This window comes from Onychomys torridus, chromosome 16, assembly GCF_903995425.1.
Source record: "Onychomys torridus chromosome 16, mOncTor1.1, whole genome shotgun sequence".
NCBI classification, from domain to species: domain Eukaryota; kingdom Metazoa; phylum Chordata; class Mammalia; order Rodentia; family Cricetidae; genus Onychomys; species Onychomys torridus.
In genome coordinates, this window is record NC_050458.1 from 41,859,308 (window position 1) to 41,874,660 (window position 15,353).

The 15,353-nt window shown below is 57.3% G+C and overlaps 3 protein-coding genes across 3 annotated transcripts; 2 read left to right on the forward strand and 1 right to left on the reverse strand.

Annotated features, from left to right (window-relative positions):
- The first annotated feature begins 45 nt into the window (after positions 1 to 45).
- Positions 46 to 4,687, forward strand: Gpt (glutamic--pyruvic transaminase). Its single transcript, XM_036208540.1, has 11 exons — positions 46 to 2,073; positions 2,206 to 2,295; positions 2,370 to 2,478; positions 2,569 to 2,702; positions 2,851 to 3,094; positions 3,289 to 3,368; positions 3,460 to 3,596; positions 3,732 to 3,906; positions 4,013 to 4,168; positions 4,249 to 4,361; positions 4,433 to 4,687. Exons 1-11 carry the CDS (start codon positions 1,912 to 1,914, stop codon positions 4,521 to 4,523), a joined length of 1,491 nt encoding a protein of 496 aa, XP_036064433.1. The 5' UTR covers positions 46 to 1,911; the 3' UTR covers positions 4,524 to 4,687.
- Positions 4,688 to 6,271: 1,584 nt separating this feature from the next.
- Positions 6,272 to 8,688, forward strand: Mfsd3 (major facilitator superfamily domain containing 3). The gene is made up of 5 exons (XM_036208544.1): positions 6,272 to 7,456; positions 7,797 to 7,944; positions 8,025 to 8,149; positions 8,225 to 8,334; positions 8,414 to 8,688. The coding sequence occupies exons 1-5, from the start codon at positions 6,775 to 6,777 to the stop codon at positions 8,585 to 8,587; spliced, it is 1,239 nt and encodes a 412-aa protein (XP_036064437.1). The 5' UTR covers positions 6,272 to 6,774; the 3' UTR covers positions 8,588 to 8,688.
- Positions 8,689 to 8,701: 13 nt separating this feature from the next.
- On the reverse strand, positions 8,702 to 15,340 carry Recql4 (RecQ like helicase 4). The gene is made up of 22 exons (XM_036208561.1): positions 15,257 to 15,340; positions 15,144 to 15,177; positions 14,968 to 15,065; positions 14,627 to 14,770; positions 13,662 to 14,378; positions 13,454 to 13,580; positions 13,247 to 13,354; positions 13,044 to 13,142; positions 12,374 to 12,466; positions 12,159 to 12,295; positions 11,762 to 11,845; positions 11,512 to 11,688; positions 11,253 to 11,432; positions 11,043 to 11,184; positions 10,690 to 10,952; positions 10,305 to 10,557; positions 10,100 to 10,229; positions 9,844 to 10,013; positions 9,591 to 9,771; positions 9,368 to 9,512; positions 9,081 to 9,189; positions 8,702 to 8,998 (listed from the first exon to the last, which is right to left on the reverse strand). The coding sequence occupies exons 1-22, from the start codon at positions 15,338 to 15,340 to the stop codon at positions 8,874 to 8,876; spliced, it is 3,600 nt and encodes a 1,199-aa protein (XP_036064454.1). The 3' UTR covers positions 8,702 to 8,873.
- Positions 15,341 to 15,353: the final 13 nt, after the last annotated feature.

Consider the following 15,353-nt stretch of genomic DNA (forward strand, 5'->3'; position numbering starts at 1 on the left):
GGCAGGTAGTGCTGCTGGCTCCGGAGCCACCCATGCCCAGGAGCACCCAAACCTGTAGGTGCATGCTGGCATCTTGCAGATGGCAGCCCCAGCTTTTGTGGGAGGGAAGCTGAAGGCCCCAGGCAAGGAGCCCAGCCTTTACCTCCACCTCTGCTAGCTGGTTCAGCTCCTTGGAGGCTTCTCTGTAACCCTTTGCTTTCCTGAAGGCAGCAGGAAAGTTGGAAGAAGACTCTTCATGGGGAGTGCAGAGGTTAACCACGCAGAGGTGGCAGGGACCCTGACGAGTAGGGACACAGTGTTTTCCATAGGATTGGGCCAGAGCCAGCAGGACGAGACAGGCAGAAGGCTGGCGGTAGGCTCTTCCCAGGGTCATGGTCTCAGTTCCTGGCATGTAGCCCTGATCTTGAGGCATATCTGCCAGCTTCCGCCTGTGCTGGTATAGGTGACAAGCACTTGGCCACTCAGGCTGTGCTGGCTAGGCACAATGCATCAGAGTGAGAGGGGCCCTTTAGGGGCCTCAAGCTGGAGGGAAGAAGGCAGTCCTAGATCATGTCCGTTGCATTTGGCTTGGCACGGGCAGTGACCTGGCCAGCCTCGTGTCCATCTCCAGGACCTGTCCTTCCTCTAGCACCTGGGGTTGGAGAGTTAGTGTCCTTGGAAGGGCTTGGGGGAGGGCCAGTGGTGGCTGCTGGTTAAATTTAGAGTGGCCCTGTGCTGCTGCCTACCCTCCACCTGCCAGCACCCCTGCTCCTTGGGCCCTGCGGGGAGGCAGGCAGGGGCAGGCTCTGTCTGGGCCAAGCCTATAGTCATCTGTGCTCTGCTCTGAGGGCCAGAGAGAGGCCAGTGAGCTGGGAGGCCACTGTGGCATCAGAGCCAAGAGATCAGAGGTGAGTGTGTCCCACAGGGCCTCATGCAATGTTTCTTTCAGCCTGCAGGGACAGAGGGATCAAGGCTCACCTCAGGACTTTCTATTTGCCTACTGCCCAGCTTAGAAGTCAGGCTCCCCAGCCCTCAGCTTGAGCCATAGATGGGGCGGCAGCGGGGAGGGGTGCCGTTGGTGGGGGTCACTTAGATGACCAGTGCTGAGCATGGCCTATAAGCTTCCTGCAAGGCCAGTGGGAGTGGAGCTCTCTGGACTTATCAGAGCTCATTTCCTGCTCCGTACCAATCAGGAGCAAGAAGGAAGGGGACTTAGTTACTTTTGGCCTGGGCTGTGGCCCTAAGGGCAACCTCAGGCTGATGTGTATTGAAAGGACATGAGGGTAGTCCAGGGTGAGGTGTCCAGGACTCAGTGTCCTGTCTCTAGTCTCCTCCCCTCCCCTCCAAACCCTTGCAGTGCTCATCAGGGACCAAGGTCCAACCACAGCACTCTGGCAGTCCCCATGGAACCCAGAGACTGAATATCTCTTTCCCCTCCCCCCCGTGCTCCCCAGATTCCTAAGGCCTGGCCTAGTTACCTAGGAGACAAGTCCACTTAAGAAAAGATGGGGTATGTGTGTGTCAGGTCTGAGAGGGTCAGTCTCCAATGGTCTTAGTAGGCCCAGGTGCTGAGTGCCCTCTTTGCCCAATATCCAGGGTGTCAGATGTTGAACTGTCCGTCTGTCCCTACTCCCCAAGTGGGTCTCCTGCTCCCTCATGGGGACATTAGGCGGCACTGGGCCTCGCCCCAAGCCCCGCCTGCCGCCTTACCAACTCCCTCTGGCTCCCTGGGGCAGATCTGTGCCCAGACTGGTGGGGCGGGGCCCACGGTGCTCCAGCTCCTTCAGTCCTTTCTGCCCCATTCAGTAGGGCCAGAAGGCTGTGGTGAAGAGGGTGGTGTCTTACCTTAGCAGACTTCCCCATTCCCAGCCCTGATTCCCCATCTGGACCCTTCTGCTTCCTGAGCCAGTATCCTGCCTGGGCTGAGCAGTCATGGCCTCAACAGTGAAAGATCAAAGCCAGGCTTCAAGAAATGGACTGAAGGGGAAGGTGTTAACTCTGGACACCATGAACCCATGTGTGCGGAGGGTGGAGTACGCAGTTCGAGGACCCATAGTACAGCGTGCCTTGGAGCTGGAGCAGGAGCTGCGTCAGGTATTACTTTGGGCCACTTACTGCCCTTCTCTAAACTTGGATTGCTGACTTAGTCCCCAGCCCAGTGGAATGTGGGCCAGCAGCAGTGGATGGTGGTGCCACATCTCACTGCCTGCTCCCCTTCTTTCCCAGGGTATCAAGAAGCCCTTTACTGAAGTCATCCGTGCCAATATTGGGGATGCACAGGCCATGGGGCAGAGACCCATTACCTTCTTCCGCCAGGTTAGGCTGCTGCACTGCCTGTGGTCACTCCCCTCCCCCACAAATGCCCTGGCCTCAGTGTTTGGTTCCCCCAGGTCCTGGCCCTCTGTGTCTACCCCAATCTTCTGAGCAGTCCTGACTTCCCAGATGATGTCAAGAGAAGGGCAGAACGCATCTTGAAGGCATGTGGGGGCCAGAGCCTGGGTAAGTGCCTGCTCCAGGTGGAGCAGAGAGAGATGGGTCCCTTGGGAAGGTTGCAGGACTTGCCCCCCTCACTAGCTTGTCCTTTTTCAGGTGCCTATACCATTAGCTCTGGCATCCAGATGATCCGGGAAGATGTGGCACAGTACATAGAGAGGCGAGATGGAGGCATCCCTGCAGACCCGAACAACATCTTTCTGTCCACCGGGGCCAGCGACGCCATTGTGGTAGAGTGGGCCAGGCTAGAGTAGCCCTGTGTGTTGGCTAGATGAGGCTCAGTCTGGTGCAGCGGCATCGGCTCAGGGCAGCGGTGGGGGCGGGGTGGGGCGTGCAACCCTGGTTGCACTAACGCTGTGCTCCCTGCCCCGCCCACAGACCGTGCTCAAGCTGCTGGTGGCCGGCGAAGGCCGTGCCCGCACGGGTGTACTCATTCCGATTCCTCAGTACCCACTGTACTCGGCTGCGCTGGCTGAGCTGGCCGCCGTGCAAGTGGACTACTACCTGGACGAAGAGCGCGCCTGGGCTTTAGATCTCGCAGAGCTGCGGCGCGCTCTGTGCCAAGCACGTGACCACTGCTGCCCTCGCGTACTGTGTGTCATCAACCCTGGCAACCCCACCGGTACGCCTCCTATCTGCTCCGCCCCCTTCATGCTCACCCTTCCCTGCTAGCTCCGCCTCCTCCTGCCCCTCCTCTCAGCCCCGCCTCTTCCTCGGAGACCGGCCCTAGCTCTCCTGACCCAAGGGCGCCTGGGCTGAGCTTGGTTCTCTGTTGCCCATGGCTGACCCTCTCAGTGCTGCATCTCCACACTCCAGGGCAGGTGCAGACCCGCGAGTGCGTCGAAGCCGTGATCCGCTTTGCTTTCGAAGAGGGACTCTTCCTGATGGCTGATGAGGTACATTCGACGGGGAAGGGGGGGTTAGGGGAGTGGCGGGGGGGGGGAGGGGGGAGGACAGCCAGCCTGAACCACACTGCTGCCCCTACAGGTATACCAGGACAATGTGTACGCCGAGGGCTCTCAGTTCCATTCATTCAAGAAGGTGCTCATGGAGATGGGGCCACCATACGCGACTCAGCAGGAGCTTGCTTCTTTCCACTCCGTCTCTAAGGGCTACATGGGCGAGTGCGTACAGGCGCAGGTGGTGGTGGCGGTGAAGCGGGGACAGGGACGGGTAGAGGACTTTCCGGGTCAATGCCACGGCTCAACACCCAACACCCTCTTCCCAGACCAGCCTCAACTCATGTTCTCCCCGGGCAGATGCGGGTTCCGTGGCGGTTATGTGGAGGTGGTGAACATGGATGCTGAGGTGCAGAAACAGATGGCGAAACTGATGAGCGTACGGCTGTGCCCTCCAGTGGTGGGCCAGGCCCTGATGGACATGGTGGTCAGTCCGCCGGCACCCTCGGAGCCGTCCTTCAAGCAGTTTCAAGCAGTGAGCAGATCGGACCAGGCCGAAGACGTCTGGTGATCCAGCTTTGGGTGGAACTGTAGGGGGACACATTGAAACCCTCTTCCATAATTCCCTCCTGTGGTTGCAGGAGAGGCAGGAGGTGCTAGCCGAGTTGGCAGCCAAGGCTAAACTCACGGAGCAGGTCTTCAACGAGGCTCCTGGGATCCGCTGCAACCCGGTTCAGGGCGCCATGTATTCCTTCCCTCGAGTGCAGCTGCCCCCGCGAGCAGTGCAGCGTGCTCAGGTGGGGAATGCAGGGTCATGTGGGGGCTGAGCGGGGTGTTGGCCTGGGTGCTGTGACCTGACCACCCTCCTGACCCCCAGGAACTGGGCCTGGCCCCTGACATGTTCTTCTGCCTGCGTCTTCTGGAGGAGACTGGCATCTGCGTGGTACCTGGGAGTGGCTTTGGCCAGCAGGAAGGCACTTACCACTTCCGGTGAGACCTGGTATGTGTTGACCCCACCGCAAACGGGCCTGTACCCCAGGCTTACTCTTTGTCCTTTTCAGGATGACCATTCTGCCCCCCTTGGAGAAGCTGCGGCTGCTGCTGGAAAAACTGAGGCGTTTCCATGCTAAGTTCACCCAAGAGTACTCCTGAAGCCACTGTGGGACCACACTGGACGACCTCTGACTAAACAAACTGAGGGTCCTTGGGAGCTTCAGTATTTGCTGCTCTTGCCTAAGGCCTGGGAACCTGTCCCCGCAGGTCCCTAATAAAACTGGGTGTCAGCCTGACTTGAAGTGGCTGCCTGGGTGACCCCAGCTTTTGGTTTACACGATTGGCTTTGCACAGGCCCATGGACCCCACTCGAGGGACACTAGACACCTCATCTAAAGGAGTTGTTAAGGATGGGTGGCTCCCAGGATGGGCCCTTCAGGCTGTCATTCAGCCGTCTGTCTTAAGAGACAGGTGCATCTGTAGGCTAGGTCTTCATTATGGTCTTAAATGTGGGGCATGTGATGATGACCTGTTAAAATCAACTAACATACCAGTAAAAAGTGTAAAGGCAGGTGTCGATCACATCTGCCTTCTAGGGCCACTCCAGAGGCACATGGGAGGGGATGAGGTTGCAGGGAATTCCAGGGGAAAGAGATCTTAGAGGTTGCATCAGAAATAGTAACTTCCTAGGACACACAAATGTGTGCCTTGTTCTGGGCACTTCCTGTGCCAACCACAGGGTGGAGCAGTCAAGCAGGGGTACAACCAAATGAAGAGTGACCGCAGGGGCTTGGGAAGCCTGGTGCGGAGCAATGCAGGGAGGGTCTTTGCAAACCACCTCTAGGAACCCTTGGGGCTAATGAGAGAAAACACCCTGGGGTGGAGACTCAGGAAAGTATGCGCCCCCTGCACACAGTAGGTACTACCTGTGATTCACTTGTGCGGCCTGCCGTGGTCCTCTGAGGGAGGCAATAGCCGTCAACCCTCCCCCCAAGTTATTTGAACTGTATCCTGCTCACCACCCTTTTTCAATGTGGAGACATGGACTTGCTAAGTTAATCCAGGCAACCTTCAATGCATGATGCTCTTGCCTCAGCCCAAATAGCTGAAATTACAGGTGTTCACAATCATGCCCCAAAGTAGAGCCCATTTTATAGACATGAAAACCTGTCCCTGAGAGGACAGCCTCTCAGTGGAAGCAGGCAATGCCAGGATGCTCAGACTGGGACACAGAGGCAGGACCCAGTTGTCCGCTGGGGAGTCAGTTCTTAACCCAAGGTCTCATTGAACTGCCTTATTGGCCTTGGGCAGGCACAACTCTGGGGAGTGGGAAGAGCTTGGGCATGAGCCTTCCTTGCGGGGCCAGAATCGTGTGCTGGATGAGCTACCCTCACTGAACACTGTTTGGGAAGGGGTTGTTATGGGCAGTAGCTGATTGAGTCCTGACCTTTCCCACAAAACTCCAGCATCTGAGGTAGCATTGCCACAGTCATAGCAAGGTATGGGGAGTAGAGTCCTCTTCCATGGGAGCTGAGTATTAGAAATGCACACACTGGGCTGGAGACATGGCTCAGAGGTTAAGAGCACTGACTGCTCTTCCAGAGGTCCTGAGTTCAATCCCCAGCACCCACATGGTGGCTCACAACCATCTGTAATGAGCTCTGGTGCCCTCTTCTGGCCTGCAGGCATACATGTAGACAAGAACACTGTATACATAATAAATCTAAAAGAAAAAAAAAAAAGAAAAAAAGAAATGCACACGCCTTTAATCCGAGCACGCAGGAGGCAGAGGCAGATGTCTGAGTTTGAAGCCAGCCTAGTCGACAGAGTTCCAGGACAACAGGGCTACACAGAGAGACCCTGTCTCCCATAAATAAATAAACAAAATAAATAAATTTTTAAAGAAAGTGCTTCTGGAACGAATCTGGTAACCAGTGAGCAGAATGGAAGATCGCTGTACCTCAGCTTCCTTCCCAGGTACGCACTCCTATGGGCGGGCAGGGAGCACGAGAAGCAGGCGGCTGTGTCCCGGTTTGTCACCAGGGGCGCCAGATGTTCTCGGTCTGCGAAGGTATCTGTAGCCTGCTTGACATTCGTGCTGGGGATTTTGACCAATTGAGGACTAGACTGCAGAATGAACAAGGAGTTGGTTCCACCCTCAGCCAAACGAGCCCCGCCTCTCCCTTAGCCTGACCCCTGCGCAAAGCATGCTGGTAGCCATGGGCTGCGCGCAGGCCCATCACGCTCAGATCTATTCCTCTGCGTTTTCTCCCAACTTCGGTACTTCCGGGATATCCGGGGGGGCCCCGGTGCGCCCTCGGTGATCCCAGCCTGATTGTTCCTGACCCTATGTAGACGGACCAGACTGTGACTTTCCACTCTGAGCCATCTGCTGAACCACGAGCTGGTCATGCATGGGAAGCTGCTGCTGCTGGCCGGCCTCTATCTTGTGCAGGGACTGCCCTATGGACTGCAGTCCAGCTTGCTGCCCATTTTACTGCGGGCCCACGGTCTCTCCCTGACGCGTGTGGGTCTGACCAAGGGACTGTATGTTCCATGGCTGTTAAAACTGGCGTGGGCGCCACTGGTGGACAGGCGGGGCTCCCCTCGGGTCTGGTTAACACTCAGCACAGCGGCCCTGGGCCTGGTGTGTGGCCTGCTGGCTGTGTTGCCTTCCCCGCAAGCTGGCCAGACAGGGCTGCCCATCATCATGATGGGGCTGCTGCTGCTGCTGAATCTGGGTGCAGCAGTGCAGGACGTGGCCCTGGACACAGTCGCTGTGCAGCTGCTGGAGCCAAAGGAGCTGGGAGCTGGGAACACTGTTCAGGTGGTGGCTTACAAGCTGGGATCAGCACTGGCTGGGGGTGGGCTCTTGGTCCTCTTCCCGACCCTGTCTTGGCCATTGCTTTTTCTGCTCCTAGCTGCCACCTACTGGCTAGCCGCTGCCTTAGCCTGGGCTGCACCAGCCTTGGGACAGCTGCCTTGGCCTCAGGTCTCAGAGCATACCACCCCCACATCCTATCTTCTACAAGATTTACTGGCTGTGCCTGGGACCCTCTGGACAGCAGGCTTTGTGCTCACCTACAAGCTGGGTGAGTGTGGCTTTGAGTTAGGCAACATCAAGCCAGGAGCCCTAACTTCCCTAGGACCCTGAAGCCCACTTAGGGTACTGCCCTATTCTGGGGTACCAGCCCATCCCTCCACAGAGCTGTGTAGCTCAGTCTTGCCTCACCTCTTGACTTCTCAGCTTCAGCCACAGCCCACTGGTAACACGGATAGTGCTGCAAACTGACTGGGCAGGAATGCCCAACTTTCTCTAACACCTGGGGCCCGTGAAAATGAAGGAGAGCAGGGGCCTGGCTGGTTAGAGTACTGAGGCCCCAGGAAGGGAGAAAGGAGAAGGGGACCATCCTTGCTTATGGTCTCCTGTAGGTGAGCAGGGCGCTGGCAGCTTGTTTCCACTTCTCCTGCTGGACCACGGTGCCTCTGCCTCAGACTTGGGGCTATGGAGTGGCTTGGGCGCTGTGACCTGCTCCATTGCCGGCTCCTCTTTAGGTGGGGCTCTACTGGCCAGGCACTGGTAAGCACCCCCCAACCCTAATCTGACCCTCATCTCCACCCGTCTCCCAGGGAATCTTACCATATCCGATTCCCACCCAGGCAGCCTCTCTCCCTACTGAGGTCAGTGCTGCAGCTACGCCTTGGGAGTTTGGCCTGCCAGACTGCCCTGCTTTTCTACCTCAGTACCCCAGGGGCCAATCTGGACCCTGGTACAATCACGAGAGGTGAGAGGTTAGCCTTGAGGACAGAGGGAGGGCAGGGGCAAGAACCTGGAGCCCCACTGACCTGTATTCTCCTAGGGACAGCTTTGCTGAGCCTGTGTCTACAGCAGTTTCTGGGCGGTGTGGTCACCACCGCCACATTCACCGTGATGATGCACTGTAGCCAGTTGGCACCCAGAGCCCTGCAGGTAAGATGGCAGGGCAGGGATGCCCAGGGGTTGCAGGGCTAGGGAGCCACTAGGCCCTGATCTGTATTATCGCCCCCAGGCCACGCATTACAGCCTCCTGGCCACTCTGGAACTGCTGGGCAAGCTGCTACCAGGTACCCTGGCTGGAGTGCTGGCTGACGGCCTGGGCCCACATCTCTGCTTCGCTGCCTTCCTTGTCCTCTCAGGGCTGCCCATTCTGGATCTCAGCCTGGCACCCAGTAACCTGACCTGAGCTGTCCGTAAAGCCAATAAAGCTATGTATGGCTGACTGAAACAAAAAGATGCAGTTATCCTCAAACTGAGGATGGTGTTACCAGAAAGGACAGAAAATTACTGAATGCTTTTTATTTGGCACTTTGGATCTTTTTCCCTGACTGCAGCTGGGAGGTTTTGCCTACTGGCCAGTGATGGCTACGTCATCGCCTTGATGAGCAGATGAACCTGACACCCTCTCTGTAGTGGCCACAGTCTGGCTTGCCTCGCGTCTCCATCATGTAGCCCTTTCCCATGGAGGGTGGTTATCTGCCTATCAGCAGGAGCTCTTCTGTAGCCAGGCGCATCAGGGCGTGGAAGTTCAGATGTAGATACTTTCTCCAGAAGCGCCGGTCCTGCCCGTAGACCTGGGCTGGGTAGCAGGGACTTGCTATGATGGAGAAGAAACAGAGGCTTGAGGACTCAGCTCGACTCCAGTACCCAACTCCATCAGGCAGCCCCAGGGCCCTCACCAATGCCATGGAAGATGCGGGCCACAGCCCGTCCTGAAAACCTTTCCTCTGGCCTCAGGGACAGGAGCTGACGGATATCACGACGAATATGGTCCTCCCAGTCCTGAAGCTGTGGGAGGATGGCATATGACCTCCCCTGAGCTCCCATGGCATCTGTCACATAAAAATCACACCCCAAGCAGCCCAAGGAACCTTGAGCCAGGCAGGGGTTGGAGCGTAGGAATGGGTTGTATGCTGGTATGCCATTATCCTTGGCTTAGGAACCGTCCTCAGAGGGGGGCACTCACCTCGTTCTGCCCGGGCTCTGGACCCTGCTCCTCCTCCACAGATTCCTCCTCTTCCTCAAAGTAGTGGCTGAGCAAGGTCTTCAATTGGTCGCTGCGCTCCGCATCAGACTGCTCTAGACAGGGTCCACAACTGGGGAAGGCCACCCTGGGGATGAGACAAATCTGTCAAGAGTGCCCATAGGGTCGGAGTGGGCGGCATAGGCCCTGCCTACCTTCCTCCCACCTGCGAAAGGCCTTAGAGATGTGGCGTAGATGGGCCAGGGCCTTGCGTTCACGAGCCTGCACACGGCTGTACAGAAAGTCACAGATCTGGTCCTTCTCCTCATCTGTCAGGTCTCCAGGACTGTGCAGGTAAAAGGCCAACTCACTGAACTCCACATGCACCCCTGGGCCCCGTGGTACACCTGTCAGCGAGTGTGCCGGTCAGAGGTGGACAGGTCGCTAGCACAAGCCCGGCTGGGGAGGGGTGGGCATACCTTTCTTTGGCTGTTGGTCCCACTGCAGCTGGTGGAGAGCCCGCCGTACAGAGGCCAGCTCCCAGCCCATCGAGTCTGCCAGCTCCACCATGTCAAACTCTAAGGAGCTGCTGCCCTGACGTGTCTCTTTAGGTGGCCACTTGGCCCAGCATGCGGCCAAAGGGGGACACCTGTGCCCAAGGGGACAAAGGAGTGTGTGACCAGCAGCAGCCCTGCTTCTTGCCTTTATCCTTAGCCTGAGGGGAGATATGCTTACCTGTGGGCCAGAGCTTGCAGCTGGGCACAGCCCCCAGGGCAGCGCAGATGGCAATGGGCATAGGTGTATGGCAGCAGCCGCAGCCAGTGGCGAGGGTGTAGTTCCAGATAGCACAGCAGAGTCTCAATAGCTAGAGGCAGAGGAAGGCTCAGGCGCTATGGGGGTAGCCTCTCCCTCCCACCCCCGTATCTTCATGGCTCCTTACCCTCCTCCGTCATGTCCAGAGCTTGTACTGTAGACTGCACTGGAAGCGCCCGCTTATGGCCCGGGCAGGCCTGTCCCACTACAGGGTGTGCTGGCTGGCCATTGTGCTCTCTGGCCTCCTCAAGCAGGGATTTAGTCACAGGCCTCGGGGTGCACGTGCAGGGCGGGAACACACGCTGCACCAATCTCTTCACAGCCCAGAAGTCGGTGCCATCAGCATGGGCATGTCTGCGCAGTTCCCATAGATCTTCCCCCTGCATCGAGACAGTCACATGCACGCGGCTGTAGCCCTTGGGGCCAGAGTGGCAGCTGCGACTGAGGCGGCAGGGCATGGGAGCAGTGCAACCCCTGGGTCTAGCACAGTCTGGGGAGATGTGGGTGCCGACCTGGGGCTGCAGGAACAGGTGGCAGTGGGCAGGTTTCCCATCCCGTCCTGCTCGGCCGATAGCTTGCACGTAGCTCTCAAAGCTCGGAGGCAGTCCCAGGTGTAGCACAGCCCGAACATCTGGCCGGTCCAGCCCCATCCCGAAGGCGACTGTGGCCACCACCACCCGCAGGTGGCCCTGCATGAAGGCCTGCTGCACGCGTCGCCGGTCCTGGCCGCACATGCCAGCGTGGTATGCTTCAGCGATAGCCTCAGGGCCACAGCCTTTAGAGAAAGGTGTAACAAGTGGTCGAGGGGACCACAGCAGGCATGCAGAGGAAAGGTCTCGGGGGGCCAAACCCCACACATGCCTACCTTTAGGCCTTGAATCTGTCACCTCGGACAGGCAGGTCCGGAGGAGTGCAGCCACCCGTTCTGTATCCTTCCGCCGAGTGCAGTAAATGATGATCGAATCCAGGGTACAAAAACGGTCCCCCCGCAGCAGTGTTACCAGAGCCTGGTAGTAAGGAGTGATTAGCACGGCAGATGGGGTGCTGATGGGGTCCCTGGTATGTACATACCTACCTGGTCTGAGTCTCTGTCCATGGACACGGAGAGGTGCAGATTAGCAGGGATGGTGGCTGACCCACTGAGCTCAAGCTCGTCAGTGATGCCCAGGTGCCGGGCCACATCACGTGCGGTGCTTCGTGTGGCTGTGGCTGTGAGACCCAAAAAGCAGCACACACCCATACGCTCCCGAAGTACCTGAATCAGGGATAGTATTGAGTCACTTAGCCCACCCGGGTTCCAGTCCACCTCCATCCCGACCCCGACAAAAGCTCACTTTGCAAACACGCAGGTAACAGGGCCGGAAGTTGTGGGACCACTGAGAGAGGCAGTGGACCTCGTCAATGCAGGCGAAGGCAATCGGAGGCAGTTGAGTGGCCTGAAGGAAGTTGGCCCCACACCCGACCAAGGCCTCGGGGGACACAATCAGCACATGCACCTGGGCTGCCTTGACCTGAAGGGAAGAGGGTTGTGGACACTGCCCGGATGGATGCCCACTACCACCCGTCCATGGGGGCCCCCCTGACCTTTTTCAAGACTGATTCTCGTTGTTTCTTGGTCATACCTGAGTGGAGGCAAGCTGCCTTCAGACACAAAGGCAGGTCAGACACCTGTAAATGCAATATTGTCATAACCTAGTACAGCTCAATCTACTCCTACATTCTCTCAGAGCTACTCGACCCACTGGAAGGAAAAGCATCAGACACTGGGTCCTGGGGAAAAAAAATTCAGTGCCAGCCAGCCACCTATGGACCTGGGCACCCAGGAGATAAGGAACTAGATGGTAAACACTGGGCACTAGGCTGTGCTACCCCTGGGAAGGTCAGCTGGCCACTGGTGTGTTCAAGGAACGAGAAGCCCCGAAGGGTACCCAAGATGTCAGTTTTCAAACTTTTCAGGTACCGAGAGCCTGTCCATATATACCTGGTCATCCATGAGTGACAGGAGAGGAGAGACCACCAGTGTGAGGCAGGGGCTTCGCTGGGCATAGAGCAGTGCAGGAAGTTGGTAACAGAGAGACTTGCCAGCACCCGTGGGCAACACTAACAGAGTAGAGATGCCTGGACAGGACAAGAGGCAGCGATGAGGCTCCATGGGCCAGACACAGCCTGGTGCAGTTCCTAGGCAGCCACACCTACCTGAAAGAATCCGCATGACTGCACGTTCTTGTCCAGGGCGGAAGGCTTGGTGCCCTAGCTGCTGTAGGGCCTGGAATACCTCAGCAGGGCTTTCTGTGGACACAGTTGTGGTGGTTTGATGAGAATGTGAGAATGGCCCCTATAAGTGCATCTATTTGCACGCTGAGTTCCCATGTGATGAATTGTTTGGGAAGGATTAGGAGGTGTGGCCTCGTTAGAAGTGTGTCACTGGGGGTGGGCTATGAGGGTTTCAAAAGTCCAGGCCAGGCCCAGTGTCTCTCTGCCTGTCGATCAGGATGTAAAGCTCTCAGGTACTTCTCTGGCACCATGACTGCCTTTCTGCTTCCCACCATGATAATGGGCTAAGCTGCTGAAACAGTACACAAGCCCCAATTAAATGTTTTCTTTTTTAAGAGTTGTCGTGGCCATGGTGTCTCTACAGCAATCAACAATGACTAAGACGTGTTGGTAAAGACCCTGGACCAGCAGGGTGGTGGTGGTGCAAGCCTTTAATCCCAGCACTTGGGAGGCAGAGCCAGGGCTACAGAGTTCCAAGACAGGCTCCAAAGCTACACAGAGAAACCCTGTCTCAAAACAAACAAACAAACAAACAACAACAAAAAAAAAAAAAGAAAGAAAGAAAGACTCTGGACCATTAAGTTTCACTCACCTGCTACCTGCCCCAAGGGCCCTGGTGGGTAGAGGGGCAACATTGGGTGGGGCGGACAGGGTACTTGTAACTTTGGCCCATCAGGTTCTGTGTCTTCACCTGCTTAGATAGGCAAGAGAGGGTGATGTGGGAGCACCAGAATAGACAGAGCCACCCGGGCACAATGGTCTCCGGTCACATTCCCTCACTCCCCCATCACTCACCAGAGAGGTGACAGGAGGTAGTGCCTGTCATCTGTGCTACTTCTTCCAAAGCAGAAACTGGCTGTTTGTCATCCCTGCCGCCTTCCTCCTGGAAGGTCAGGGTGGAGCCTGGACCAGGGTTAAGAGCTGGTAGAACCGTTATGTAAGTAGTCCCCCCATCCCCACCCCAAATCGTTAAATGATCCAATACTTATGGCAGAGGCTTACCTGGCTGGGAGCATTGGGATGCCCAGTGACCAGATTGTCCACACCGGAAACAAGTGTCCTCAACTGTGGCTCTGGGTCCACCTCCCCCAAACTGTTCTCTCTTCTTCTTCCACTTTTGCTTCCAGACCTGGGGAAGATCCGCAGGGGCTCTTTAAGAGGGAGATGGGAGGAGAGGAAAGCTTGGCCTGTTCCATTCAACCTATCTCACCTGCTTTCGGAGAAGCCTGCCTCGATTGGCCCCAACTCGTACATAGCTCTTCTGTTTCATATTGAGCCGAACATAGTTCCCTCTGTCCAGGAAAGCTGGTCGCGGGGAGCTGTGGAGCTGGGCTGTGCCCTTAGCCTTCTCTGTTCTGGCCTGATTTGAGGCCTCGCGGGGCTGAGATGCATTCACTTGTGCAGGCTCTCCTGGAGGGTCTTTCTCATGTGCTGCAGCCCTGGCTCCCTCAGATAGCAGTCCTGCATGGCTGCTGTCCTGGGCTTGTGCAAAGTCCTCAGAATTCTCACTCCGTTTCCGTTTCCTGTCTCTATTGTTGCTAGATTTGGGGCTCTGTGACTTCAGGGCTAGGGCCTCTGGGCTCTGTGAAGATCCTTCTGAATGGATACCAGGATCAAGGACATTCACCTTGCCTGATATCTGAGGTTGTGACTCCTTTGTATCCAGGTCAAGTCCATAGGCACTGGGAACCTCTGAAACCCCGTCCTGACACCGCTCCAACCAGCCAGGGTCTAGGGAACTCAGCCTCAGACTCAGGGAGGCCTGAAGCTGTTGGAGCTGGCCTAGCCTTGGCTGGAGCTCAGGAAGCCGGGGAAGTTCATCATTAGCTTCATCTGGACAGGTCCTTGGGTCTGGCGGCCTTGGGGTGGGCACCGTGGACAAGGATCTCTTCTGAGGCTGGAGTTTTTGGCTCAGGGTTGGCCTAGTCTAGGTTGGGAAAGACAGAACAGCAAGTAGGTTCTCAGGACCCCAGGCTACTGCAGAAGTTTGGGACAGACAAGAAGCGGAGAGTGAGGTACCTGTGAGCACCTTAGGAGCCTAGCCACACTTACTACAGGAGCGTGTGTGTGTGTGTGTGTGTGTGTGTGTGTGTGTGTGTGTGTGTGTGACACAGAGGGGCCCTGGCAAACTACCCCAGAGCCAAAGGCAGTTCTGGGTTCACCTCCACTTCTTACCTGTAGCTTTGTTTTCTTCAGATTGTCTTTGAGCCTCTTCCCATAGTGTTGTACTGAACTCAATGGTCTCTGCCTGGGCGTGGGCTGTGTCTTCTGGGTTGCAGCTCGATTCAGGTGGGGACCCCAGCAGCTTGGCTCCTGCGCCTGCAAGTAGACAGTGGCGGCCTAGACCAGGTTAAACGATGGGATGGGCACAGGGGTGCCTCCAGAGCTTCCCTTCAACCCCCATGGGAGGGCTTGGCCACTCAACTTTTGTGCTCCATGGAGGCATGGCTGCAACAGCCCTTGGCTCCCGTCATTTGACCATACCGAACGCTGACAGGGATCAAGGATCAGTATACCTCCTCAGCTGCCTCGGCGAGAGACTGCTCTGGGATGCGGTGTCCGTCCCGAGCCTGGCGCACTGCCTGTTTTAAGTTCCGGTACTCACGGTAGAGCGCTGAGAAGGCAGGGGTCGGGGGTCAGGGCACAGCTGCTAACATCAGCCCCGTCCCAGGCCCGCCAGCCCAGCGCTCACCGCGGGTCTCCTCGGGCGCCGCCTCCACATCCTCCTAGGAGAGAAGCCGGTCAGCCCCGGGCTGCACTGGGGTCCCCACTCCCCGCCCCGCCCGGCCCGCAACCCCACCTCACCTGCGCTGGCCGCCTCCCGTGCAGCCGTGCGAAGGCGCGTTCCCACTGCTGCAGCCGCGCGCGAACGCTCGCGAGCCGGTCCATGGCAGCCGGAGCC